Source organism: Piliocolobus tephrosceles, chromosome 4, assembly GCF_002776525.5.
Source record: "Piliocolobus tephrosceles isolate RC106 chromosome 4, ASM277652v3, whole genome shotgun sequence".
In the NCBI taxonomy this organism is placed as follows: domain Eukaryota; kingdom Metazoa; phylum Chordata; class Mammalia; order Primates; family Cercopithecidae; genus Piliocolobus; species Piliocolobus tephrosceles.
In genome coordinates this window covers 54,149,775-54,171,542 of record NC_045437.1, presented here as the reverse complement: position 1 = coordinate 54,171,542, position 21,768 = coordinate 54,149,775, and the positions used below count along the sequence as shown (strand labels likewise).

The 21,768-nt window shown below is 35.2% G+C and overlaps 1 protein-coding gene across 1 annotated transcript in view; it reads left to right on the top strand.

The window, feature by feature from the left end:
* CWC27 (CWC27 spliceosome associated cyclophilin) overlaps nt 1–21,768 on the top strand; it is a 254,799-nt gene that overhangs the window by 192,177 nt on the left and 40,854 nt on the right. The window contains exon 12 of the mRNA XM_023210469.1: nt 18,604–18,713. Coding sequence (XP_023066237.1) covers nt 18,604–18,713 — 110 coding nt within the window. The remainder of the gene's footprint in view (nt 1–18,603; nt 18,714–21,768) is intronic.

The following is a 21,768-nucleotide window of genomic DNA, read 5'->3' as shown; positions in this document are numbered from 1 at the left end:
GTTTTCAAAGTTCATTTGCCATGCAATTCACCTATTGAATGTGTACAGTTCAGTGGTTTTTAGTTTATTCATAGATATCCACACAATTTTATTTGAGAACATATTCATGATCTCAAAAAGAAACCTATACCCTTTAGCTATCACCTGTTACAGCCTCAGCCCCCACTACCCCGGACCTGTGCAACCACTAATCTACTTTCTCTCTATATAGATTTCTCTGTTCTGGACATTCCATATAAATCGATCATATAATAGGTAATCTTTTGCAACTGACATCTTTTCACTTAGCACGATGTTTCCAAGGTCCATCCATGTTGTAGAACGTATCAAATACTTGGTTCCTTTTTATGCCGAAATAATATTCCATTTTATGTCTATATCACATCTTGTTAATTTTTCAGTTGATGGACTTCCAAATATGTGTTTCTAAAATGTATTTATGATTCATATGTAGGTACTACTGAATGAATGTGTTGTGTACTATATATAACATATACCAGAAAAAAGAATACAGTTGTCCCTCAGTATCCATGGAGGATTGGTTCCAGGACCTCCTGCAGACACAAAATCCTAAGATGCTCCAGTCCCTGATATAAAATGGCAGAGTATTTGCATATAACCCAAGTGCATCCTTCCATATACTTTAAATCAACTCTAGATTACTTTATAATACCTAATGTAATATAAATGATATGTAAATAGTTGTTATACTGTATTATTTAGGAAATAATTACAAGAAAAAAAGTCTGCACATGTTTAATACAGAAACACTTTTTTTCAAATAATTTTGATCTGCAGTTGGTTGAATCTATGTATGCAGAGTCTGTGGATACATAGGGCCAACTGTAGTTTAAAAGATACAGTAAAATATAAATAGCATTCTGACATTTTCTTTTCCATTCTCAATGGGCCATTTTGTGTACTAGAAACCCTTTATATATACAAATTTTTGAGGCTACTGGTTCAGACAAGTAAGTTAGGTGAATGAAAGTATTCTAGATAGTATACAACATGAACAAAAGCACAGATTTAAGAGAAAGCGTGGGACCTTTTCTTATCTTGCAAATTGTGTGTCTAAAACCTGGAGAGGGGTATGGAATCTTTCATTCCATCATTTTTATCCTGTCCCTCACTATAGGAATTGAAGGTTTATTGACAACATCTATATACTCTTGGAATGCCTGAGAAAGAATATTAAATAAAAATTTTTGTACTATTTAAGCCTATGGTTTTGTTAATACTATTTGGCAGTGGATACTAGACACTCTGTTACTACACTTTCCCTTTAGAAGCAAGCTTACAGTTTGTGCTCCTTTCAAATAATCTCGACCAAGAATTAACAGTATTAATTTTATTTTCTTCCACTCTTCTAGTTTATTTCTGAACATCTTAGCTGCATTATTATTTGAGACTTCAGGGGACTGACTTGAGTCTGCTCTAGAAAAACAACATCAAAAATAAGTTATTTGTACTTCCCATTCTACAAAACCCATGGAGAAGTCCCTTGTACTTTATTCCATGCTTTGCCAAGTTGCCATGTGAGGCATTTATGAACGAATAATTATGCTTATTCTCACCCTTTTGGTTGTGGTTGAATAGAAGAGAGTTGCAACATTTACTATATTACTGCTGAAGATTTTGCTAGTCTGTGGTATGTATCTTGTGAAGATGCTTGACAGAGTATTAAGAAAGAATCCAGTAAACTAAGTTTCTCAGAAATATTTCTCAGTGTTGGCTTGCTTGTTTTTCTATTATTCACACTGTTACTATTCTGGCTAATTTAACAGTGTATTACACTAATTCACTACATACCTTGAAGGCCATAGTAATTAACAGTATGTTTTCTATCTCAGAAAGTAGAGACAAAGCATTTGAGACAGACTCAAGCCTTCACCCGAGTGAGTGACAGAGCTTGGAATAGAATGTGAAACTACTAACTCAGAATACTGAACCCAGTTCACTCAGTATGTTGGCTTTGTTTAGTAACTAAGCCAAAGAAAAAATTTAATCAGTGAGAACGTGTCTGTAATTATGTTCTAATCCAAAATAAGAGGGTGAGAAATTTTTCACTTCACCAAGAAGAAAGTGTAAGATTGCTTTAGTGACTAATTCACTTTATGGAACTTAATCAGGCAAACTCAAATAATCCTTCTACAATAAAGGATTAATTAATGCCATTTCAAAACAAAGGCACTTTTTAGGTATTTATTTTTGTCTTTCCCCCAGCATATGTGTTTTTGTAATACAGAGTTCAGGGACTTTACTTTTATTTAACAAGTTGCCTTGATGAGCATTATATTTCTGTTGTTTCTTGATCATTCCTTTGGCCTTCTAGACCTCATTAGAAATGCTCACAGACATTAAGCCTAACATGGCACTTGATGATCACAGTTTTCCAAGGCTTGGGACAAGGGAAGCCAGTTGCTCAGCCAACTCTGCTTGTCCTTGCCATCTTCCCACTCTCTCTTTGAGTTACTTTCTCAAGGAATACATTTTCTACCAAAAAAATCCTTTCCTTTTTTTGAAACAAGTTAATCTTTCATTTAAATAATATTTTTCAAATGTGAGATAGTGTAGGCACTGTTCTAGGCTCTGGACATAAAATAGTAAATAAGACAGAAAAGTCTCTGCCCTCAAGGAGCTCACATTCCTGTGTCTAACTTTGGTGACCTTGTCAGTCAGAGTTCACAGACATCTAGTGATCACATCACTTTCTGCAGTTTTCAGCTTTTACCAAAAACGTAGGTCTCCAAGTGTGATGTCCTGGTCTTTCCAGTGACAACTACTTCCCTGGTTTATTGTTCCTTTGTTTTTTGAGACAGGGTCTTGCTCTGTCACCTAGGCTAGAGTGCAGTAGTGCAATCATGGCTCACTGCAGCCTTGTACTCCTGGGCTCAGGTAATCCTCCCAACTCAGCCTCCCAAGTAGCTAGAACTACAAGTATGTGCCACTATGCCAGGCTAAATTTTTTTAAAGAAATGGGATCTCGCTATGTTGCCCAGGCTGGACTTGGAACTCCTGGCTCAAAGGAACCTCCCACCTCAGCCTCCCCAAATTCAGGGATTACAGGAATGAGCCACCATGCACAGCCCCCTATTATATTTAAGTGAATTATTATGCCTAAAGCACTTAGCAGGCTGCCTGGCATATAGAAAGCACTATATATATATATATATATATATATATACACACACACACACATATGTATATACATATATATACATATATATATATATACGTGTTAGTTATAGGTAGAAGATAGGAGTAGCAAAACATTTTCCATCATTATGCCAACAAATACTGTTTATTCTTTAATCAAATTCAGAATTACAGGTAAGCCCCATGATAAGCAGTGATACATTTGAACATCCAAATTTATAGAAAATAGAAACTAAGTTTTGATAATTCGCAAAACAATTTTCTATGTTTCTCCCAATTATGAGTTTTATTGGCACTTTGGAAATAGGATTTAATATACAGAAATATTTCTTATTCAAGCAATCTATGTTAATAAAATGGAAAATAAGATACCTATTCCCTGCTTCTTCAAATGATACTTAATCAGCTGAAGGCAATCATAACTATAAAATACCTTACAGACATAAAATACAGTGCCTTGTATTCACTGCCAGATAATAATAATACCTCATTTATATAACATCAACACTTTATAAAGTCCTGTCACATGCTTCATTACATTTAGTTCTGTAACAGTCCTGAGAAGTAGATTAAACAAATATTATACTTTCTACTTTGCAAATGAAGAAACCAAAGTATTAAAGATATTTAGTACTCGCCCTAACTTAAATGGTATATTTGAGATTTTATCCAATATTTTTTCCACTGTAAAACTGCAAAGTGTTGTTTCCTCAAAAAATAAAACAAGCCACAAGCAATATGACCTGTTAGCTGTATGCCAGAATCAGCAGACTGATTGCTAGCCTACAATTCACAGCATTACCACTAAAATTGAGCAGGATGACCCCCATTCAACTCACCATCTGATCTCAGGTTCCAGAAAGCCCATTTAGACACAAGTAGACTTCAAATGAAGCATAGTTAGATGAGCTTTTCCCCTACCTTCACTCCATTTTAAAACTTAATTTGTCAGAGATGTCATTAAAGATGAGAATTGAGGAAGGGGGTGAAATCTGAACTAGAATTTGTATACCTATCTTAGAGAACATGGTTGGTCTAGGCAGGTAAAAAATAAAAATGAAAAAAAAAAGTCAACAGTGAAACAGAGTCAGAAACAACTGGACATGGTGCTTTCAAATAGTTGTACATATTTTCATATTTCAATTAGAATATTCTCATACATATAGAAAAATAATTTTACCAGGCTATTTTCCAAAGTTCCTTATTAAAATTATTAGGAAAAAAAAATCCGAAGATTTTGGGGAGTCAGTCGCACTCTCTCCCTCTCTCACCTTTGCACTTTCAGTCACTAAACTACTAAGGAATGCTTTGGTCATTGATCAAGAGGTGTGTGGGCATCAGAAAACTTGAAATTCTACCCCCATTTTATCAACTAACTAAAGCTAGTACTATGTTAAAAAAAAAAAACCCTAAAATAATTCTTAGACATCAGCCCAAACAAAACATAACAATCTAGGATGGTTCAACACATTTAATTTTATAAAAGGCTCACAAATAATAATTAGGTATAGGAATATTAGAAATAAACTTTATAAGAGGCTCACAAACACCTATGAATTATTTTTTGCAGTATAGGACCAACAAGATATAAATTGTGACTGCTCATTGCTTACCAAAATAAAGTTCAAATTTCTTAATCTGGCATTCAGAGACTTTCATGATCAGAGTTTTGTCTTATTTTCTTCCCCATCTTATTTATACATACTTCATTTTTAAAGAATCATTTTTCTCTGCCTCCTGTGCATCCTGCTCTGTATTTCCTTTGGTTGTTATGTCTTGGTTATTTTTTCTCTTTTACCTGCTATTGCCAAATCTTACTTCTCCTTTAATGCCCACTTATGCGGCCACTTCCTCTACCCAGCTTTCCCTCTCCCTCCTCTGCATGAATTTCCTAAATATCAGAACCTCTCCTATTATTTGTACCACTACACAGTAATAGTGTATGTCTTATCCTTTGTCCAGTATATAAGCTCCTATCCTGGAAAACTGTCATTGTTTCCCTCACTCCCAAGCATAATAGCACCACCTACCACCATAACTGTTTGCACTAAATAGAGTAGAAAAAGGATGTGCTGTGAAGTCCGACAGCCTTGGATTCAAATCCTTGCTTTATCATTTATTAGCCATATAACCTGGGGCAAGAGATAACCTCTCTAAACCTCTGTTTCCTCATGCATGAAATAGGGATAATAATACCCCTTCTATTGATACAGAATTAAGTAATAAAGCATGCACAGTATTCTTAGCATTGTGTCTCAGACATGCTAGGTCCTAAAAAATGGTGATGGTGCTGGCAGAGGTGGTCATACTTATATTTTAGAAGCTACTTTATTGCTTCAGTTTCCTCAATCACATAGGAAATCTAAAGGATACTCTGCCATACCACACATGCAAGTATTTTAAGGACTGTTTTGAACAGATTTGTAAATTCTTGTAACTACTCGGAGAAAATTACCTTATAAGTATGTTACAAAACAACAGAACCCTCCTTTAAGTACTGTTAGAAACACAGATATTCTGCAATGTTTAATTTGCCTTGGGCAATTTTAGGTAGCAATTCTTTAGTCTCCTTTCTGTTTGGCTTCATAAAATCTTTTTATCTTGAGGAATTTTTTTTTTTTCTTATTGCTGCAACACGGGGTACATAATTTGTAGTTTCCACATCCAGAATGGCAGGGCAACATGGAAATGTCAAAATGGCCACTGAGCTACAAGAATTGTGGATCACACCATCTGGAGAAGCATAAAGTGTGTTCTGTTGAGGTACCTGGGGGCAACATCAGTCAACCTTTGTGCTAGTCCAGAGGTTTGCGTGAGGGAGATGAGCAAATTTGAACAGGAACAACAAACTACAGCTGATAGGTAGAAAGCTGGGGCCCCCAAAATAAAAACACATATGCCCCTCAACAATTCTCAATAATCATTTATATATTGCAGTTGTGTCTTGTGATCATGACTAAGAATACAGAAACATCTGTAAAAAGCTACTTATCAAGTAGTCTATCTGACAGACTCTCTGATAAGTTTATGTAGTAGAACCACTGTTTAATAAAAAACGTTATTAGAGAGACTCTTGGCACATTGCCCATGGGTTAACCCTGCTCCTCAAAGAGCAGTATAAGAAAAATTATTAGTAAAAATAAGACAATTAAGACCAGTTTTAATGTTTTGTGTTCCGAACCTGTCTTTACTGATCTAAGTTATCTCTGTCCCTTAACATATTAGGTAAGATTACTTAAATTTATTTGAATTGATTTTTAGTGTAATATTTTGTGATATCCTACATTATATGCTATCATGACTGTAATTTATTACCAACATAACTGCTATTTGAATTATAAACTCAGCAAAGCCCTTTACTCCTGAAAAGACAAGATAAAATTTCGGATTTTGATAGGAGTAGGGCTTTAAAACAGGTTTGTTTTTTTTTTTAATTTCCGACATCTTAAGGGAAAATAGCAAAAGTAAAAATTTTTTAAATTCCTAATTTAGAGAATTAAAACTATATTAAGGATACATTCCATTTTATAAATGCTCACACTGTGCTATAAATGTACATAACCCCAATGCGATTACTAGTTTGTTATGAAGCATATGTGCAGTGAGAATGTGCTACAAAGAGAAAGTGCATACGGTAGTATGTGTAGAGAGGAGACATTGGCTTCTTGTAAAATCTGTTTTCTCATACTCCCAGTTTAGCACAATCATTAAACTTCTCCAAACCTCAGTTTTCTCATCTGTAAAATGAGCAGGTTGCTGATACCTAAGAACTTCATGGTACTCAAATTTTATGTTGTGATTCTGGACATACTCCTTTCATGCAGAATTTAAAAATCAAGATTAAGCATCCAGGAGCATGTAAATATATAAAACTCCTAGATATGAATTCTTATATATTCACAAGCTACCCTTCTGGAAGTCTCTAATGGAAAATATGGTTGAAAATCAGTGAGTATTTTCAAGTTTATATTTTAAAATGGAATCCAATCTGAAAAACTGCATAAATTTTAACTGTATTATTTTTTCCCTGAGACAATTTGTAACCTGCACATTTCTCAGATTCTCTAATGAAAAAACACAGAGGAAAATGTTCTGTGTTATTTTATTTTGAGAATTATTTTAAGCCCCTCATAACATGAAGCAATGAAGCTAGGATAAACTGTAGAAGAAAAAATTAACACTTCCATGTGTTCAGTGTTGAGGCATACTTTAATGTTCAAGTATATTTCAGGTAAACCCTAAATTATTTAACCACTTTTAACTAATTTTCAGGAATCTTTAAGAGGCTTATCTACCACCAGATGGAGCCAGTATTGTTCAATTTGTAGCATAAAAATATGCTGAAAATGAAAACTGGTGAAACAGAATAAATAAATAGTTTTTTTATTGTTGTCCATAGTATAGAAAAAAATAAACTTTAGCATCTTTCTGCCTAGTTTCTGTAAAATGCACATGTGTATAGAGGCACCCCCATTAAATTATTTTTTATTATGAATAGGTTTTTATTTTGGCAGTTCCATTGGACGAGTTTTCTTCTTATTCACTATTTGAATATATCACCTTAACAACTTTCAAATATCTTTAAAACAAAGTTAGTAAGGCTTTAGTCTCTGGTATAACTACATAAATGTTATGGGTTGTAATAATGAAAAATGATAGCATAGAATATATTGCCGATAGGCTCTCGTTTTGTTGTCACAAAATATTCCCATTATAGTTTCCATGATGGATTTTCTTAATAAAACAAAAGAAAAGGCATGCTGACTGGGAGAGGGGAAATATGTATTTTATCACCAGTAGCTCCTCAGGGGAGATGGTAGAACCACAATGAATGGCTGCAACTCTTACCCAGAAAGCTTAGTGCCCAGTGGCCCTAATCAGGGGTAACTGCCTTAAACCTGACTTCACGAACTCCTCTCACCTTTATTTAACAAGTGTCAGGAATTATCTAATCCCTTATACCTCAACTTAATTAGGCAACCATCTATTGAAAAAGTATTTGTATGCTAGGGGTGTTAAGGCCCTAAAAGTCCTTCAAGGAAGTTTTCCATTCAGTAAAAGCAATAAGGTGACTGTAGACACTGTTGTAATTCAGGACCTAAAAATGATCTATCTGTTTATTTGTCCATTCAACTACTATTTATTTAGTACATACTATATGCAAGGAGTATGCTAGGCCACAGTTCTTGCCATGTGAGTTTACAGCCTGGAGGGTAATACAGAGAAAGAGACAGTTATGATACAGTGTGCTTGAGAGCCACAAAGTGTTTCGAAGGTTCAAATGAGGGGAAAATATGATTAATTAAGGAGAATCGAGAAAAAGCCATAAGGGATTCTTCCTAGATAGAACTTAATTGAGTAAACCCACTGTTTGGTCTTCTTTTTTTCCCTCATTATCCATTAAATCATATATTATGGTCTGGGAGAGTTTAGGGCCTTTATTTGTAGGATTTTATTTCATCAGGATATACCCAGTTGGTTACCTGATGCATTTTTGTGTCAGATTGGAATTGTTTTCCAAGGGATTTTTTTTTTTTCTCAAACATGAAGAAGAAACAACCAAACTGGTTAAGAGCTTGTACTTTAGAGCCAGATTACATGGGTTTATATCCCCAGGTTTATGATTCATGTGATAAATTATTTAACCTCTTCCTGCTTTTGTTTTCTCATTGGCAAAATGAGGTTCGTAACATATTTTCCTCACAGAATTGTTAGTTGGAGGATTAAACAAGTAACTCAGTTACCAGTGTCTGGCATATAGTAAGTAATTGAAATGTTAAATGTTAGCCATCATGTTAGCTATTTTCAAGTCTGATACTTTTCCTTGAATTAATTTAAGATCTGGTATATTAAAAAATTAATACTTTGTATTTTCCATAAACTATGAGGTACAACTAGACATTAGTAGCATTAACATTTTTTATATCCATCAAAGTCTATTTTGTTGATCAAATGATGTTTACTGTTATTACCACATCACCTTTATTTAGTTAGCAAAAATTTTCTTGAAATAGTAAATCCAGAGACATTTAAAATAATTTATAAGCAGCCTTATTAACAGTTGCTGGCATAGAATAGCCACTCAGTACACCTTTTTTTTTTTTTTTTTTTTTTTTTTTTGAGAGCTTGTCTTGCTGTGTTGTTCAGGCTGGCTTTGAACTCCTAGGCCCAAGTGATCCTCCCACCTCAGCCTCCTGAGTAGCTGTGACTACATGCCTACACCACTACACCCAGCTCAGTACACTTTTTTCTTTTTTTTTTTTAATGAATGAATTTGCAGCTACTCAGAGCTGATAGCTCCTTGACTCTGATCCTGAGACAACAGAGAGTATAAGCTCTTTTAATCTATACAGTGAAAGTTGTGGATAGATAACTTTGGTTCATTAGGTAGGTAGCCAATGAAGAGATTCAAGTGGATTGAAGATTAAGTTTCTGACTGGCTCCTAGGGAAAGGATTAGGGACATTCTTTGTAACATGCAGGAACAAATGTGCAGTAGTTAACTTGCAGTCTTACTATAGTTTGTCACCTAAACTAAGAGTTGGAATACATGTTTTAGCCAAGGCTCTACTGATAACTCACATGGGACACTAGCTAAGTAATGTCCCTTACCTGGTCCTTAGGTAAGGACCTAGGAACTAGGAAGTTAGATTAGAAGATCCTCAAGCTACTTGCTAGCTCTTGTGCTCTAGTAAACTGATGGTTATAGTGATATTGTACATTTCCTTCCCAAGCTCTTTCATATATTTATGAATATATATATATTATATTATATATATCTCCTATTTTTATCTCATACATAGCTAATACATTTTTGAAAGTTTTATTTTAACATCATTGCATAGGTAATCTTTAAGTCCCCAAGATGCTTGTATTATATCCGTGAATCCACATTTTGATACTTACATTATAAGTGTTATTTTTCACGTATGTTAAGTTCACTTTACCCTTTAATTTCTGAAATGAAAGGCCTCTATCATATATGTTTTACATTTCTTTCAAAGCATCTCTTAGCATAAGAAGCACACAGAAGACACTGTGTAATTATGAATTGAAATTTTAATTGAAGACAGTAGGACACAGTGTGGACCTTTATATCATATAGACCTCAGCTCATATCCCAGCTTTACTATATTCTAATTGTCATCATATCCTGTTTCCTCATTTTTAAAATAGGTTTATTGATACTTTCCTCATAGATAATCAAAACACCCTAGCATAGTGCTTAACATATAGTAAGTTCTTAGTAGGTATTCTTTTTTAATTTCATCCTTCATTACTATCTGTTTAGCATATATTTCATAGAAATTTCAGGTAATGATGAATAGTCATTATAATGCATCATTACTGTTTATGAATCATCCAGTGTACATTGAGATTTATAAGAAAAGTAAAAGTAGAACACTCTGTATTACAAAAACAGAATTATTTTAAATGTCTTGTATATTTTATTAGCCAGTTTTATATCACTAAAATCATCTAGTCACTTACTGAATTTTTGTTTATTCAGGAGGATTCAAGCACATGAGAAATGCATGTGCTATTTCCTGTTCTGACAACACGGACTGAGCTAACACAAAACTTTCTTCTCCTACAAATCTATAGAAATGCTGGATAAAATACGATCCAGCCCAATTTAAATGCTTAGCTAGGCTTGAGGAAAAGAGAAAAGAAGATAAGAAAGAAAAGGAAAATCATAAGTACCAGAAACAAAAAGAAGGCATAACCAGACATTGAGTAAGCCAATACTACAGTGGCCCAAGTGGATTTTGGACCCAAATGGAGGCTCTAATATCTAGAAGCTAGGATTTTAATCTCACCTTTGGATGGAAGATATGGCCTTGGGTTCGAGAGGTAGGAACTAGAAATCTGTCTGCCTGGTCAGGAATACCACAAAGAAGCTTGCCATTTTTCAGAACTGTGTGTTGGAGAAAAAAAGAAAGACTCTTATGAAAAAGTCAAAACTCTAAACCTCTACCAGGCATAAATATAAAGTCTGAATGTATGCTATTTATATGGTATAGGATTCCTAAGTCAAGAAAATAATGAGAAAAATGGCTGTGGACCAATGGGACCCCTTGATTGTCTGGTAGAAACCAATGCAAAACCTCTCTATGGGAACACTTACACAATCTTGGTGCCTAGGATTCCTATGGAATGTGATGGAGATGCAGTCCTAGCTGAAAATAAACTCACAATAAAAGATTAGAAAACACATAAATAAATGACCACCCTAGGGAGAGGGTCAGAAGACATAACAGAAGGATCCCCAAGAACAATCTAAGTGATAGAATGTAATAACTTTGTTTTAAATGAAGAGTTTTTGTTGTTGTTGTTGTTTTTGTTTTGTGAAACAGAGTCTCTCTCTGTTGCCCAGGCTGGAGTGCAGTGGCACAGTCTTGGCTCACTGCAACCTCTGCCTCCCAAGTTCAAGCGATTCTCCTGCCTCAGCCTCCTGAGTAGCCACCACCACACCCGGCTAATTTTTTTTTTTTTTTTTTTTTTTGTATTTTTAGAAGAGATGAGGTTTTGCCATGTTGCCCAGGCTGGTTTCGAACTCCTGAGCTGAGGCAATTCGCCCGCGTTGGCCTCCCAAAGTGCTGAGATTACAGGCATGAGCCACCATGCCTGGCCAATGAAGAGATTTTTTAAAGAAATAAAAATCATAATAAAAAATTAAGACAATAAAAAGAGTAGGTGATTTGTAAAAGAGCCATATAGAATATTTAGAAATAGAAAATGTAATTATTAAATTCAGTGACCCAGTTTATGGCTTAAATATTGATTAGATACAACTGAACAGAGAATTAGTGAACAGGTGGGGAGGTGGAGGTTGTAGTGAGCCAAGATCGCACCATTGCACTCCAGCCTGGGCAACAAAAGCAAAACTCCATCTCAAAAAATAAATAGATAAAAAACATAACTCCTGAAGAACTTTAGAAGCTGTCGCTCTCTTTAGAGCATTCTTTATTTAAAGGAGTATCAGAGCGTTTACAGCTGTATAATGATAGGGAACACCCTGTGATTTACCCATTCTGCCCTGAAGCACCAAGTGTTTGAGTTCTTAACTGCTATTACAAAATCCAGTTGGCTATGTTGAAGTCAAAATGGTCTCACCCATAATCAGAGGATAAAAAGTCAAGTTTTTATACACTTTCCCCCTTTGGAAACCAAAAGCTGCAGTAAGGATAAGATTACAGTCCAAGATTTGGTCAGATGGCAGTTGAGTTAGAAACTGAGGCATAGACAGCATTCTAGAGTTTGGTTTCATTCTCAGTCCATCTGCTGAAAATTGTTTAACTGGAGCTTCATTAAGAATGGAATATAGTAAACACGGGGTAGATGGAAATAGTATTAAAATATGTTTGAAGCCTTGTGAAACAAGAGTTACCTTACTTATTTGATCTGGGATCATTTAAATAATAATGAAAAGCCGTAAAATTTTTTCCAACTATTTCCTTAGCATTTTTCAAAGCAAAACTGATTTTGCAATCAATTTTTTCCTTCAGTTAGAGAATGTTGTCTTTTCTCTGTCATTTTAAATGTAGTTCCTATCACCAAACAGATATTATCAAACAGATCCTACAATTTATGGGTGAATTTTATTCATTCTTTAGATGCAGCATTGCCATCACTACTACTAATTGCCTTACACAAAACATTTATGAAGCTGGTTATGACTATACATTAAGAAGAATGACTAATGCTACAATATTAAGATATTATCAAGGCAGATGTATTCAGGAGGATTTGAACTACATGCCTGTGTTTTCATTATCATGGCTAGAAAATATAAAAAGAGTGTGGTTTCATAAATACTAAGGAAATAAAGTGATACATTAAAGTTGTCTTAATTAGCTTTTCAATATAGGTTAAAATGTGAGAAATGCAGGAGGAAGTAAAATAAAAATGCTAACTTGTCTAAGAGCTTCTCAACTGGAAAATCCTTATAACCACTTTTAGAATGTGTATAGCTTCATAATCTAGCAAAAAAAAAAAAATAGTTTCCCTTTTTTTTTTTCCTCCGTCAATGTAAAAAATTCCATAATGTGAAAGAAATGTATTTGTATGGAGAGGGAAAGAGAAAGAAAAACAAGCTTGACTTGTGCAAGAGTCTGTGATGTCCTTTGAAAGCTTATCAGTTATAACAAAGAAAAACATACAGAGCTAGCACATAATTGTACAGTCGGTGTGAGTGTGTATTTTGGTACTTTCATAATTTAATCTGAATGAGATAGTAATAATAGTTTGTTAGGTGTTTGCCATGTGTCAGATAGTATTTTATTTAATCCTCACAACAGCAAATGAGATAGATATTATCATCCCCAGTTTATAGCTGAAGAAACCTAGGCACAAAAAGATGACATAGCGTATCCCTATCTCACACATATAGTAAATCGTGGAACCAGGATTCAAATCAGTCTCACTTCAAAGTCTGTGCTCTAAAGATGCCATGCCCACTGGTACCTCCTGTAATGGAAACTAAGAGCACACATTCTTTCTTTTTTACCTACCAGAGGAAATGCGTGTGCTTTAGGTTACTGTCTGAGTGCTAGTTTTAACATCTTAAGAATATCTTGTGAGTTAAATAAGATTGTCCGTAAGTTGATGCTATTGATAATAGGTGATGACTAAAGAGGCTTCATTATACCATTCTCTCTATATTTGTGTTGAAATTTTTCCATAATAAAAATTTTGTTTGTTTTAAAAATACTTTTTGACCAACTAACCTTTCTGGATTGGAAGTTGTTTATTGGTTTGTTCAGTGAGTCTTGATATGAGAATTAATTACATTGCGCGTAGCTTCTTTTTTGTTAAATTCCCAAGATATTTTGGTGGAAGAGAGGTACTGCTGTTTGCTCCCCATTCTATGAAAATTGCTTATTTATATTTGCTATTTCATGTTATTTCTTCTAGCATATCAGCCAGTCATTTTTACAATTCCTATACTTGTTTCAAAACGTTCCTATTTCTGAAATACTAATCCTGAGATAGTCACAAAGATGATAGTAAATAGCCTCTCCTCACTCGTATCTCACACCAGCACCATGACTGTACATGATGGTTGGAACCAAAAGGATGTATTTACAGACCTGAATATGGCAGGTTAAGTCAGTAAAACTTTGATAGATTCACTATTGTTAAGATTGCAGTTCTCCCCAAATTAATTTATACATTCAATGCAGCTACTGTCAAAATCCTAGCTGACTTATTTGAAGAAATTGTCAAGCTGATTTTAAAATTTATGTGGAAAGGCAAAGGAACAAAAATCACCAAAAAGTTGTGAAAAAGAAGACAAAGTTAGAAGGCTTACACTAACTGATTCAAGACTTACTATAAACCTGCAGTAATCAAGACAGTATACTACTGGCACAAGGAGAGACATAGATTAATGGAACAAAAGAGAGTGTATAGAAATAGACATACATATATGGTCCATTGATTTTCAACAAAGGTGCCAAGGTCGTTCACTGGAGGTAAGAAAGCCTTTTTAACATATAATGTTGGAACAATTGATGTCTGTATAGAAAAAAAATCTCAACCCTTACCTTACACCATACATAAAAATCAACTGGAAATAAATTATATACCTTAACAGAAAAACTAAAATTTTATACTACTAAGAGAAAGCATTAGAAAAAAACTTTTGAGACCATGAAGCAAATGAGGATTTTTTAGATAAGACACAAGAAGTGTGATGTATGAAATTTAAATATTGATAAAATGCTGTTTATCTAATTTTAACTTTTGCTCTCTGAAAGATACGCTTAAGAAAATGAAAAGAGAAATCAGACTGAGATAAGTAATTTACAGAATATATATTTGACAAAGGACTTGTATCCAGAATATACAAGAAAACTCTTACGACTCATTAATAAGACAAAAAAATTAACAGAAGATTTGAATAAACAGTTCACAAAAGAAGATACATAAATGGCCAATAAGCACATACAAAATGTAATATCACTTATCAGAAAAATAACACTAGAAACCACAAGATACTATTTCACACTCTCTAAAATACTCAGTTAAATGACAATACCAGATATATTTGGAGATGTGGAGCAACTCAAACTCTCCTACATTGCGATAGGAATGACGCAGCCAAAATGGTGCAGCCATTTGTACAACAGTATGGCAGTATCATATGAAATTAAGCATACTCTTAGCACTTGACTCAGCAATCACACTCTTAGGTATTTACCCCTGAGAAATGAAAATATATGTCCACAAACAAACTTGTGTGTGTAAATGTTTAAAGAGGCATTATTTATAGTAGCCAAAAATGGTAAGCAACTCAAAATAAATTAGAGTACATCCATGCTATGAAATACTATTCAGTTATGCAAAGGAACGTAGATGAATCTCAACAATAGTTGCTCACCAAAATAAGCCAGACATTAAAAATTACATACTGTGTGATCCCATTTGTATGAGTTTCTAGTAATGGCAAAAATGTGGTGCCAGAAAGCAGATCGCTGATGCCTTGTTGCCAGAAGAAAACCGACTGTAAGAGACATTTGGACACTTTGTAGGGTATGTGGAACTTTTCTAGATCTTGATTGCAGTGGAAGTTCTATACAATACCAAGAGTCATCACATTTTATATACAAAATTAGTGAATTTTACTATATGGAATGCCTACCTCAATACAGCTGTTTTTAAAAATTCTGTCATTTCATGCATTTAGTTTCCTAAATGAGGTGACTACTATTTCTAAGTTATTAAAAAGCCATTTAGTATTATAAATAACATAGCTACAGAATTTCCATGCTTTATTATGTACTTAAATGTACCTATCCTTGACTTTTTAAAATTGATTTTTAAGGCTTCTTTATAGCACTTTTTAAACATTTTCCTACTTCCTGCACATTCCTAATAAGTGAAATCAAATGGTTGGTCCTTGCTAAAAGGGACCGTGTTCAAGAAGATGTGTGTGATGAAACACATTAAAATAAGCAATGCTGAATCTGTTTTGAAGGTTGTAAGGTTAACTTACCTATGACATGAGATAGCAGAATTCACCTATATCCTTTCCGTTTATTGCAAAATTCTTACCACAAATAAAGGTTTTCAATCTCTTTTAGCTGAAAATGTAAGCAAAGAACTTGTCCTTTCTCTTTTGCATTTTTTAACCATAAAAACATTAAACAGTTCTATGGATACCCATCACAATTTTCCTTAGAATTTTACAAACTTCTGCCCTAGGAAATGGCAGAAAATAATTATTGACTCCCTAAATGCAGTGGAACAGGAGATTCCAGGTGCATGACAAATGCGAACTATAACTGTGAGCCTTGCGAGGGGAAGAGGGCAAATTGGCCTACACCTTCTTATTTCCCCTTCTCCAATTACATTATTACTTCATTTATTTGACTATTTATTGAGTCCCTTGCCAAGCACTGTCCTAAGTGCTGGGGAAATATGATTTGTCCTCAAGGAGTTTAATGTCTAGTGAGTTTAAAGAAGAATAAACAGGAAATCGCCATAAAGTGTGATAAGTGCTAAAGGGTCCTTTGAAAGCTCAAAGGAGAGACATCTAAACCAGACTTCAATAATGGAATCAGAAAAGGCTCCCTGAAGTGCCAACCAAGCTGAGACCTAAAGGAGGAGCCGGAATTAAGCAAGGAGAATTAACAAGAATGGAGAGATGAAGTGTTTACAGTATCCCTGAAGGAAGAAAAGCATGTGCAAAGGTGGATGGTTGGTCAAGAGAGCAGGGTTTAAGAATACTAGTTATCATCCAAATGAAAGCACACCAAGGTGGATGCGGAAAAGAGTTGTGAGAGACATAACTGGAAAGGAAGGCATTAACTGCCTCATGTAGGGATTCTAAGTCATCTTAAAGTGCTTGCTCTTTATCCCAGGACAATGCAAATCTAACTACTGTAGGATAAGAAGAAGAGAGGTATTCAAAGATGCAATTCAATAGAAAAATATGATAGTAATTTTCTTCTTATTTTTGAGATGGAGTCTCACTCTGTCGCCCAGGCTGGAATGCAGTGGTGCCATCTCGACTCACTGCAAGCTCCGCCTCCTGGGTTCACGCCATTCTCCTGCCTCAGCCTCCCGAGTAGCTGGGACTACAGGCGCCTGCCACCAAGCCCGACTAATTTTTTTGTTTGTTTGTTTGTTTGTTTTTTGGTAGAGACGGGGTTTCACTGTGCTACCCAGGATGGTCTCGATTTCCTGACCTCGTGATCCGCCCGCCTGGGCCTCCCAAAGTGCTGGGATTACAGGCGTGAGCCACCGTGCCCTGCCGAAAGTAATTTTTAAACCTACTATAAGAATCACTTCATGTATACCAATTGTGATGGCATACTCTTTTCACTAGTGTTTACTAGGCATGTGTGCCTCAGATAGTATTTCTATATTTAATGGTTCATTTTTCCTTAATATGTTCAGTTTTTAATGTTTGCAGCTGTCAGTTTTGAAACCAGACTGTCCTTCCAAGTTCTACCAAAATCATATTAGGTAACCACAAAAAGACAACTTGTTTCTTAGTTAAAATTTTTTTTTTTGGAACAGAAAATCTCTTGAACAAAAATGACTGATTGTTAATATATTGCATATTCATGATGATCCTCAAGCTAGGTAACAAAGAGACAACCAACAGACTAAAGCTTTGGTAGAAAGATTACTAGCATTGTTGATTACATCTGGCTTATCATCTGTCTTCCAGCCAAAGAGAAGAGAGTGTGTGTGCGTGTGTGTGTGTGTGTGTTTTAGTCACAAATTTTCATTGATATTTATACATGTAAGGTATTATAACATGTTACTAGTTGGGTTTGTTGGCTTGTTTGTTTTTGAGGGAACACTGTGTTTTATGAACCCAGATGTTAATTAATGTTCACATAGAATTATTGCAGGATCAAACCCATAGATTTGTTTTCTAATTTCTAATTCAGTAAAGATTATTTTTGTCTGCTTTTGCTAACTGTTTTGTCTGCTTTTGCTAACTGTTATTTGTTAGTTGTATTTATTTTCTGTGATGCCATTAAATTGAAGATTGTTATTGTTATAACTGGGGAACAAAAGTTGCAGGTAATTGGAATATCAACCAATATTTGAAAGGTTGTATCTTCTAAGGCAAGGAAACAATGTAAAATGATATTACTGAATTTTAGGAAAACCTTAATTATTTTAAAAGCGAGATAGACGATTTTATGATCAACTTAAATAAGGACATGTGAGAAGAACAATTACAATAGTGCAGTGTATAGTAAATATATGTATAAAATCAGCTCATAAATTAATATCAGTCATGTTCTAATTTAGGAAGTAGTTACAGAGCTGGTGTAACAAAAGGTTTTCTTTTGAAATTAAATGGCGAAAAACCAAGCCCAAGTGCCCACCTCCTCTTCAGCAAAAGGAGCATAAACGTTGCTATGAATCCACAGAGCTATTTTACTGCTTATTCTAAAAATATTCTACTATTCTTTAGAGGAAGAAGCCACTCCAGATGGTGCTGTTGCCGAATACAGGAGAGAAAAGCAAAAGTATGAAGCTTTGAGGAAGCAACAGTCAAAGAAGGGAACTTCCCGGGAAGATCAGGTAACTTCAAAAACCCAAATCGATACAGAACTTATTGTCTTTTTATTGTTTTTAAGTGTTTCTAAATGAAGCCTAATTTGATTATGTATCAGGAGAAGCACTACCTCTTAAAAATGAAAAAGAATATATTTATATAGGGTGGACATTGGCCATTCACATAAAGATTCAAACTCTGGAGTTCTTTCCAGACATTGGTGGTGAAAAAGCCTGGAACTTCCACGTTTCAACTTGGTACTCCCACAGGAGTACCAAGCACAGGAACCTCATAAAGCCACATATCTTCAGAAACCCAGGTGGAACCTCTGTGTAGTGAATATTGTGAAATGAAGAAGTGGTGACTATAAATGATGAGAGAGTCTCTTCCAGCCCGACATCTCACATGCTGACTCGTCAGCCTAGCTTGAAATTGTACACTGTCTGGAAATAAGTCATTTGGTCTACTAGCTGACTTCTATTGTAATAAAAGTGTGTTTGTTACAAGTAATTCCTGAATCTTTAGGTAGTAATATTAAGAAGTTGTCAGAAATCAAGAATGAAAAGAGATGGGAAGCTAGCTCAACAATTTGGGAGTCAGCACTATGTGCCATGCAGTACTTGACACTTGATAAAACAAATCTCTGAAGCAGCCCTTCATGTTGAAAAGTTAGAGGGCAGACTGAAATCATTTATTTTTGGTGCTGCCATGCCATATATATGTCTATGTATGTACATAGACATATATATTAATATATATGGATATAAACAAACTGCCTTATATATATATGAACATGCCATTTTAGTTGTATAAATGAAACAGGCAAAATAAAAGTAAATTAAAAAGCCCAAACCTGTCTGGATAATTTCTTAATTTCATTAAGAAAAAGTACATTATTAACCTGTTTTCATGAAATCACAAAGTCTTCTAAATAGCAACCATAGTGACTATACTACCAGAGATACTAAGGATGACTCATTCATTCCTTCCCCCCCACCCAATCCCTTGTATCAAATAATGATTAAGAACGTGCCATGTACTAATCACTGTATTTGGCAGTAAACACATGAACATATCCCTGCTCTCTCTGATCTATCAGGGAAAACAACTAGTTAAATAAGTAACACCAGTGAAAGGGGGTGATCATTATGAAACGGTAGGTACAGGAAGCCATGTAGATGAATAACAGAGGGGCCTAACATGGCTTAAGAATCTGGGAAGGCCTTCCTAAGGAAATGATTTGTCAGCTGAACTTAGAAGGTTGTATAGGAGACCGCCAGGTGGAGGCAGGGTATGGCTGGACAAAAGGAACAATGCATACATGAAAAGTGTTTGACCTCTTTGCAAAGAACTAAAAGATATTAAATATGACTGTAACATAAACTATAAGAGAAGGAGAAAGATGAAGCTGAAGAGGTAAGCAAAAGTAAGTTCGTACAAGGTATTTTCAAACCATGTTAAGTAGTTTAGAATTTATCCTAAAGGCCATGGGGAACCATTGACAGAAGGAAGTGATATGATCTCACTTTCATTTTGGGAAGATCTCTCCAACTGGGCTGCAGTATGGAGATTAGACTGGATACAGGACAGGACCAAAGGCACAGGGCCCAGTTGGGAGACTCTTGTGTTAGATATGCATAAACAGAGTGTGCCAAGATTGGGCCCCTTCAGCATAGCTTCTACATTCTGGGAAGGCTCTCACTGTGCTGAAAGAGCCTTCCTGGAAGTAGTTGGCCATTCATTCCTCAGGAAAAGCCATAACTGAATAATTCCCCTGCAGATGCCAATCAAAATGCCTCCATGCAAATCCTATCTTCTTCACACTGTAACAAATGTGTACCATTATTTTTGTGATTTTTTTTTCTGCCCAGTATCTTCTCTTGCCTTTGTAATACAGCAGGAGAAAGTCTAATCTTAAATACAGAAGAAGCTAAAAATAGCCAAGCGGATGTTTTTTGTTTGCCACAGTCTCCCCTCTTTGAGCAAATGCCAGTAGCTCAATAATTGGCTCTAAAAACAAACTGCCTTGCCACTTGTAACTCAGGGAGAAAGATCCAGGTCTAGTATAATTTTCTAGGAAGTTTTAAAATTTCATTCCACTTAGAAGTCTTTTTTGTTTTCATTTTTCTTTGTGCTTTTAAAAAAGACATTTCCAAGTATGCAAACGTCCATCATTAAAAATTAGTAAGGGCCAGGCATAGTGACTCACTCTTGTAATCCCAGGACTTTGGGAGGCCAAGATGAGAGGATCCCTTGAGCCCAGGAGTTTGAGACCAGCCTAGGCAACCTAGGGAGACCCCCATCTCTACAGAAAAAAAAAAAAAAATCATAATTGGGCATGGTGGTGTGCATCTGTGGTCCCAGCTACTTGGGAGGCTAAGGCAGGAGGATCACTTGAGCCCAGTAGGTTGACGCTCTAGTGAGCCACGATTGCACCACTGCACTCCAGCCTGGGTGACAGAGTGAGACTCTATCTCTTAAAAAAAAAAAAAGATAGTGTTTACTTTTAAGCTATGGTGTATTAGTCCATTTTCACACTGCTGATAAAGACATAACCAAAACTGGGAAGAAAAGGAGGTTTAAATGACTTACAGTTCCACCTGGCTGAGGAGGTCTCACAATCATGGCAGAGGGTGAAAGGCAGTTTTTACATGGCAGTGGCAAGAGAGAATGAGGAAGAAGAAAAGGTGGAAACCCCTTATAAACCCATCAGATATTGTGAGACTTATTCACTATCACGAGAATAGCATGGGAAAGACAGGCCCCCATGATTCAGTTACCTCCCACTGGGTCCCTCCCATAACACATGGGAATTCTGGGAGATACAATTCAAGTTGAAATTTGGGTGGCGACACAGCCAAACCATATCATATAGATTAAAAAGATAGATATGGAGATAGGCATATGGAGAGATATATTTATGCAATAGTAGATATAGATACAGCTATATAAACACACATACACACACATACTACCTTGAAGTATATTTACCAAAATGTTAACAGTGGTTATTCTGAGTGGTGGGATAATAGTTATTTTACTTCTATTTTTCAATATTTTTACAATAATCTGTTTTCTTAT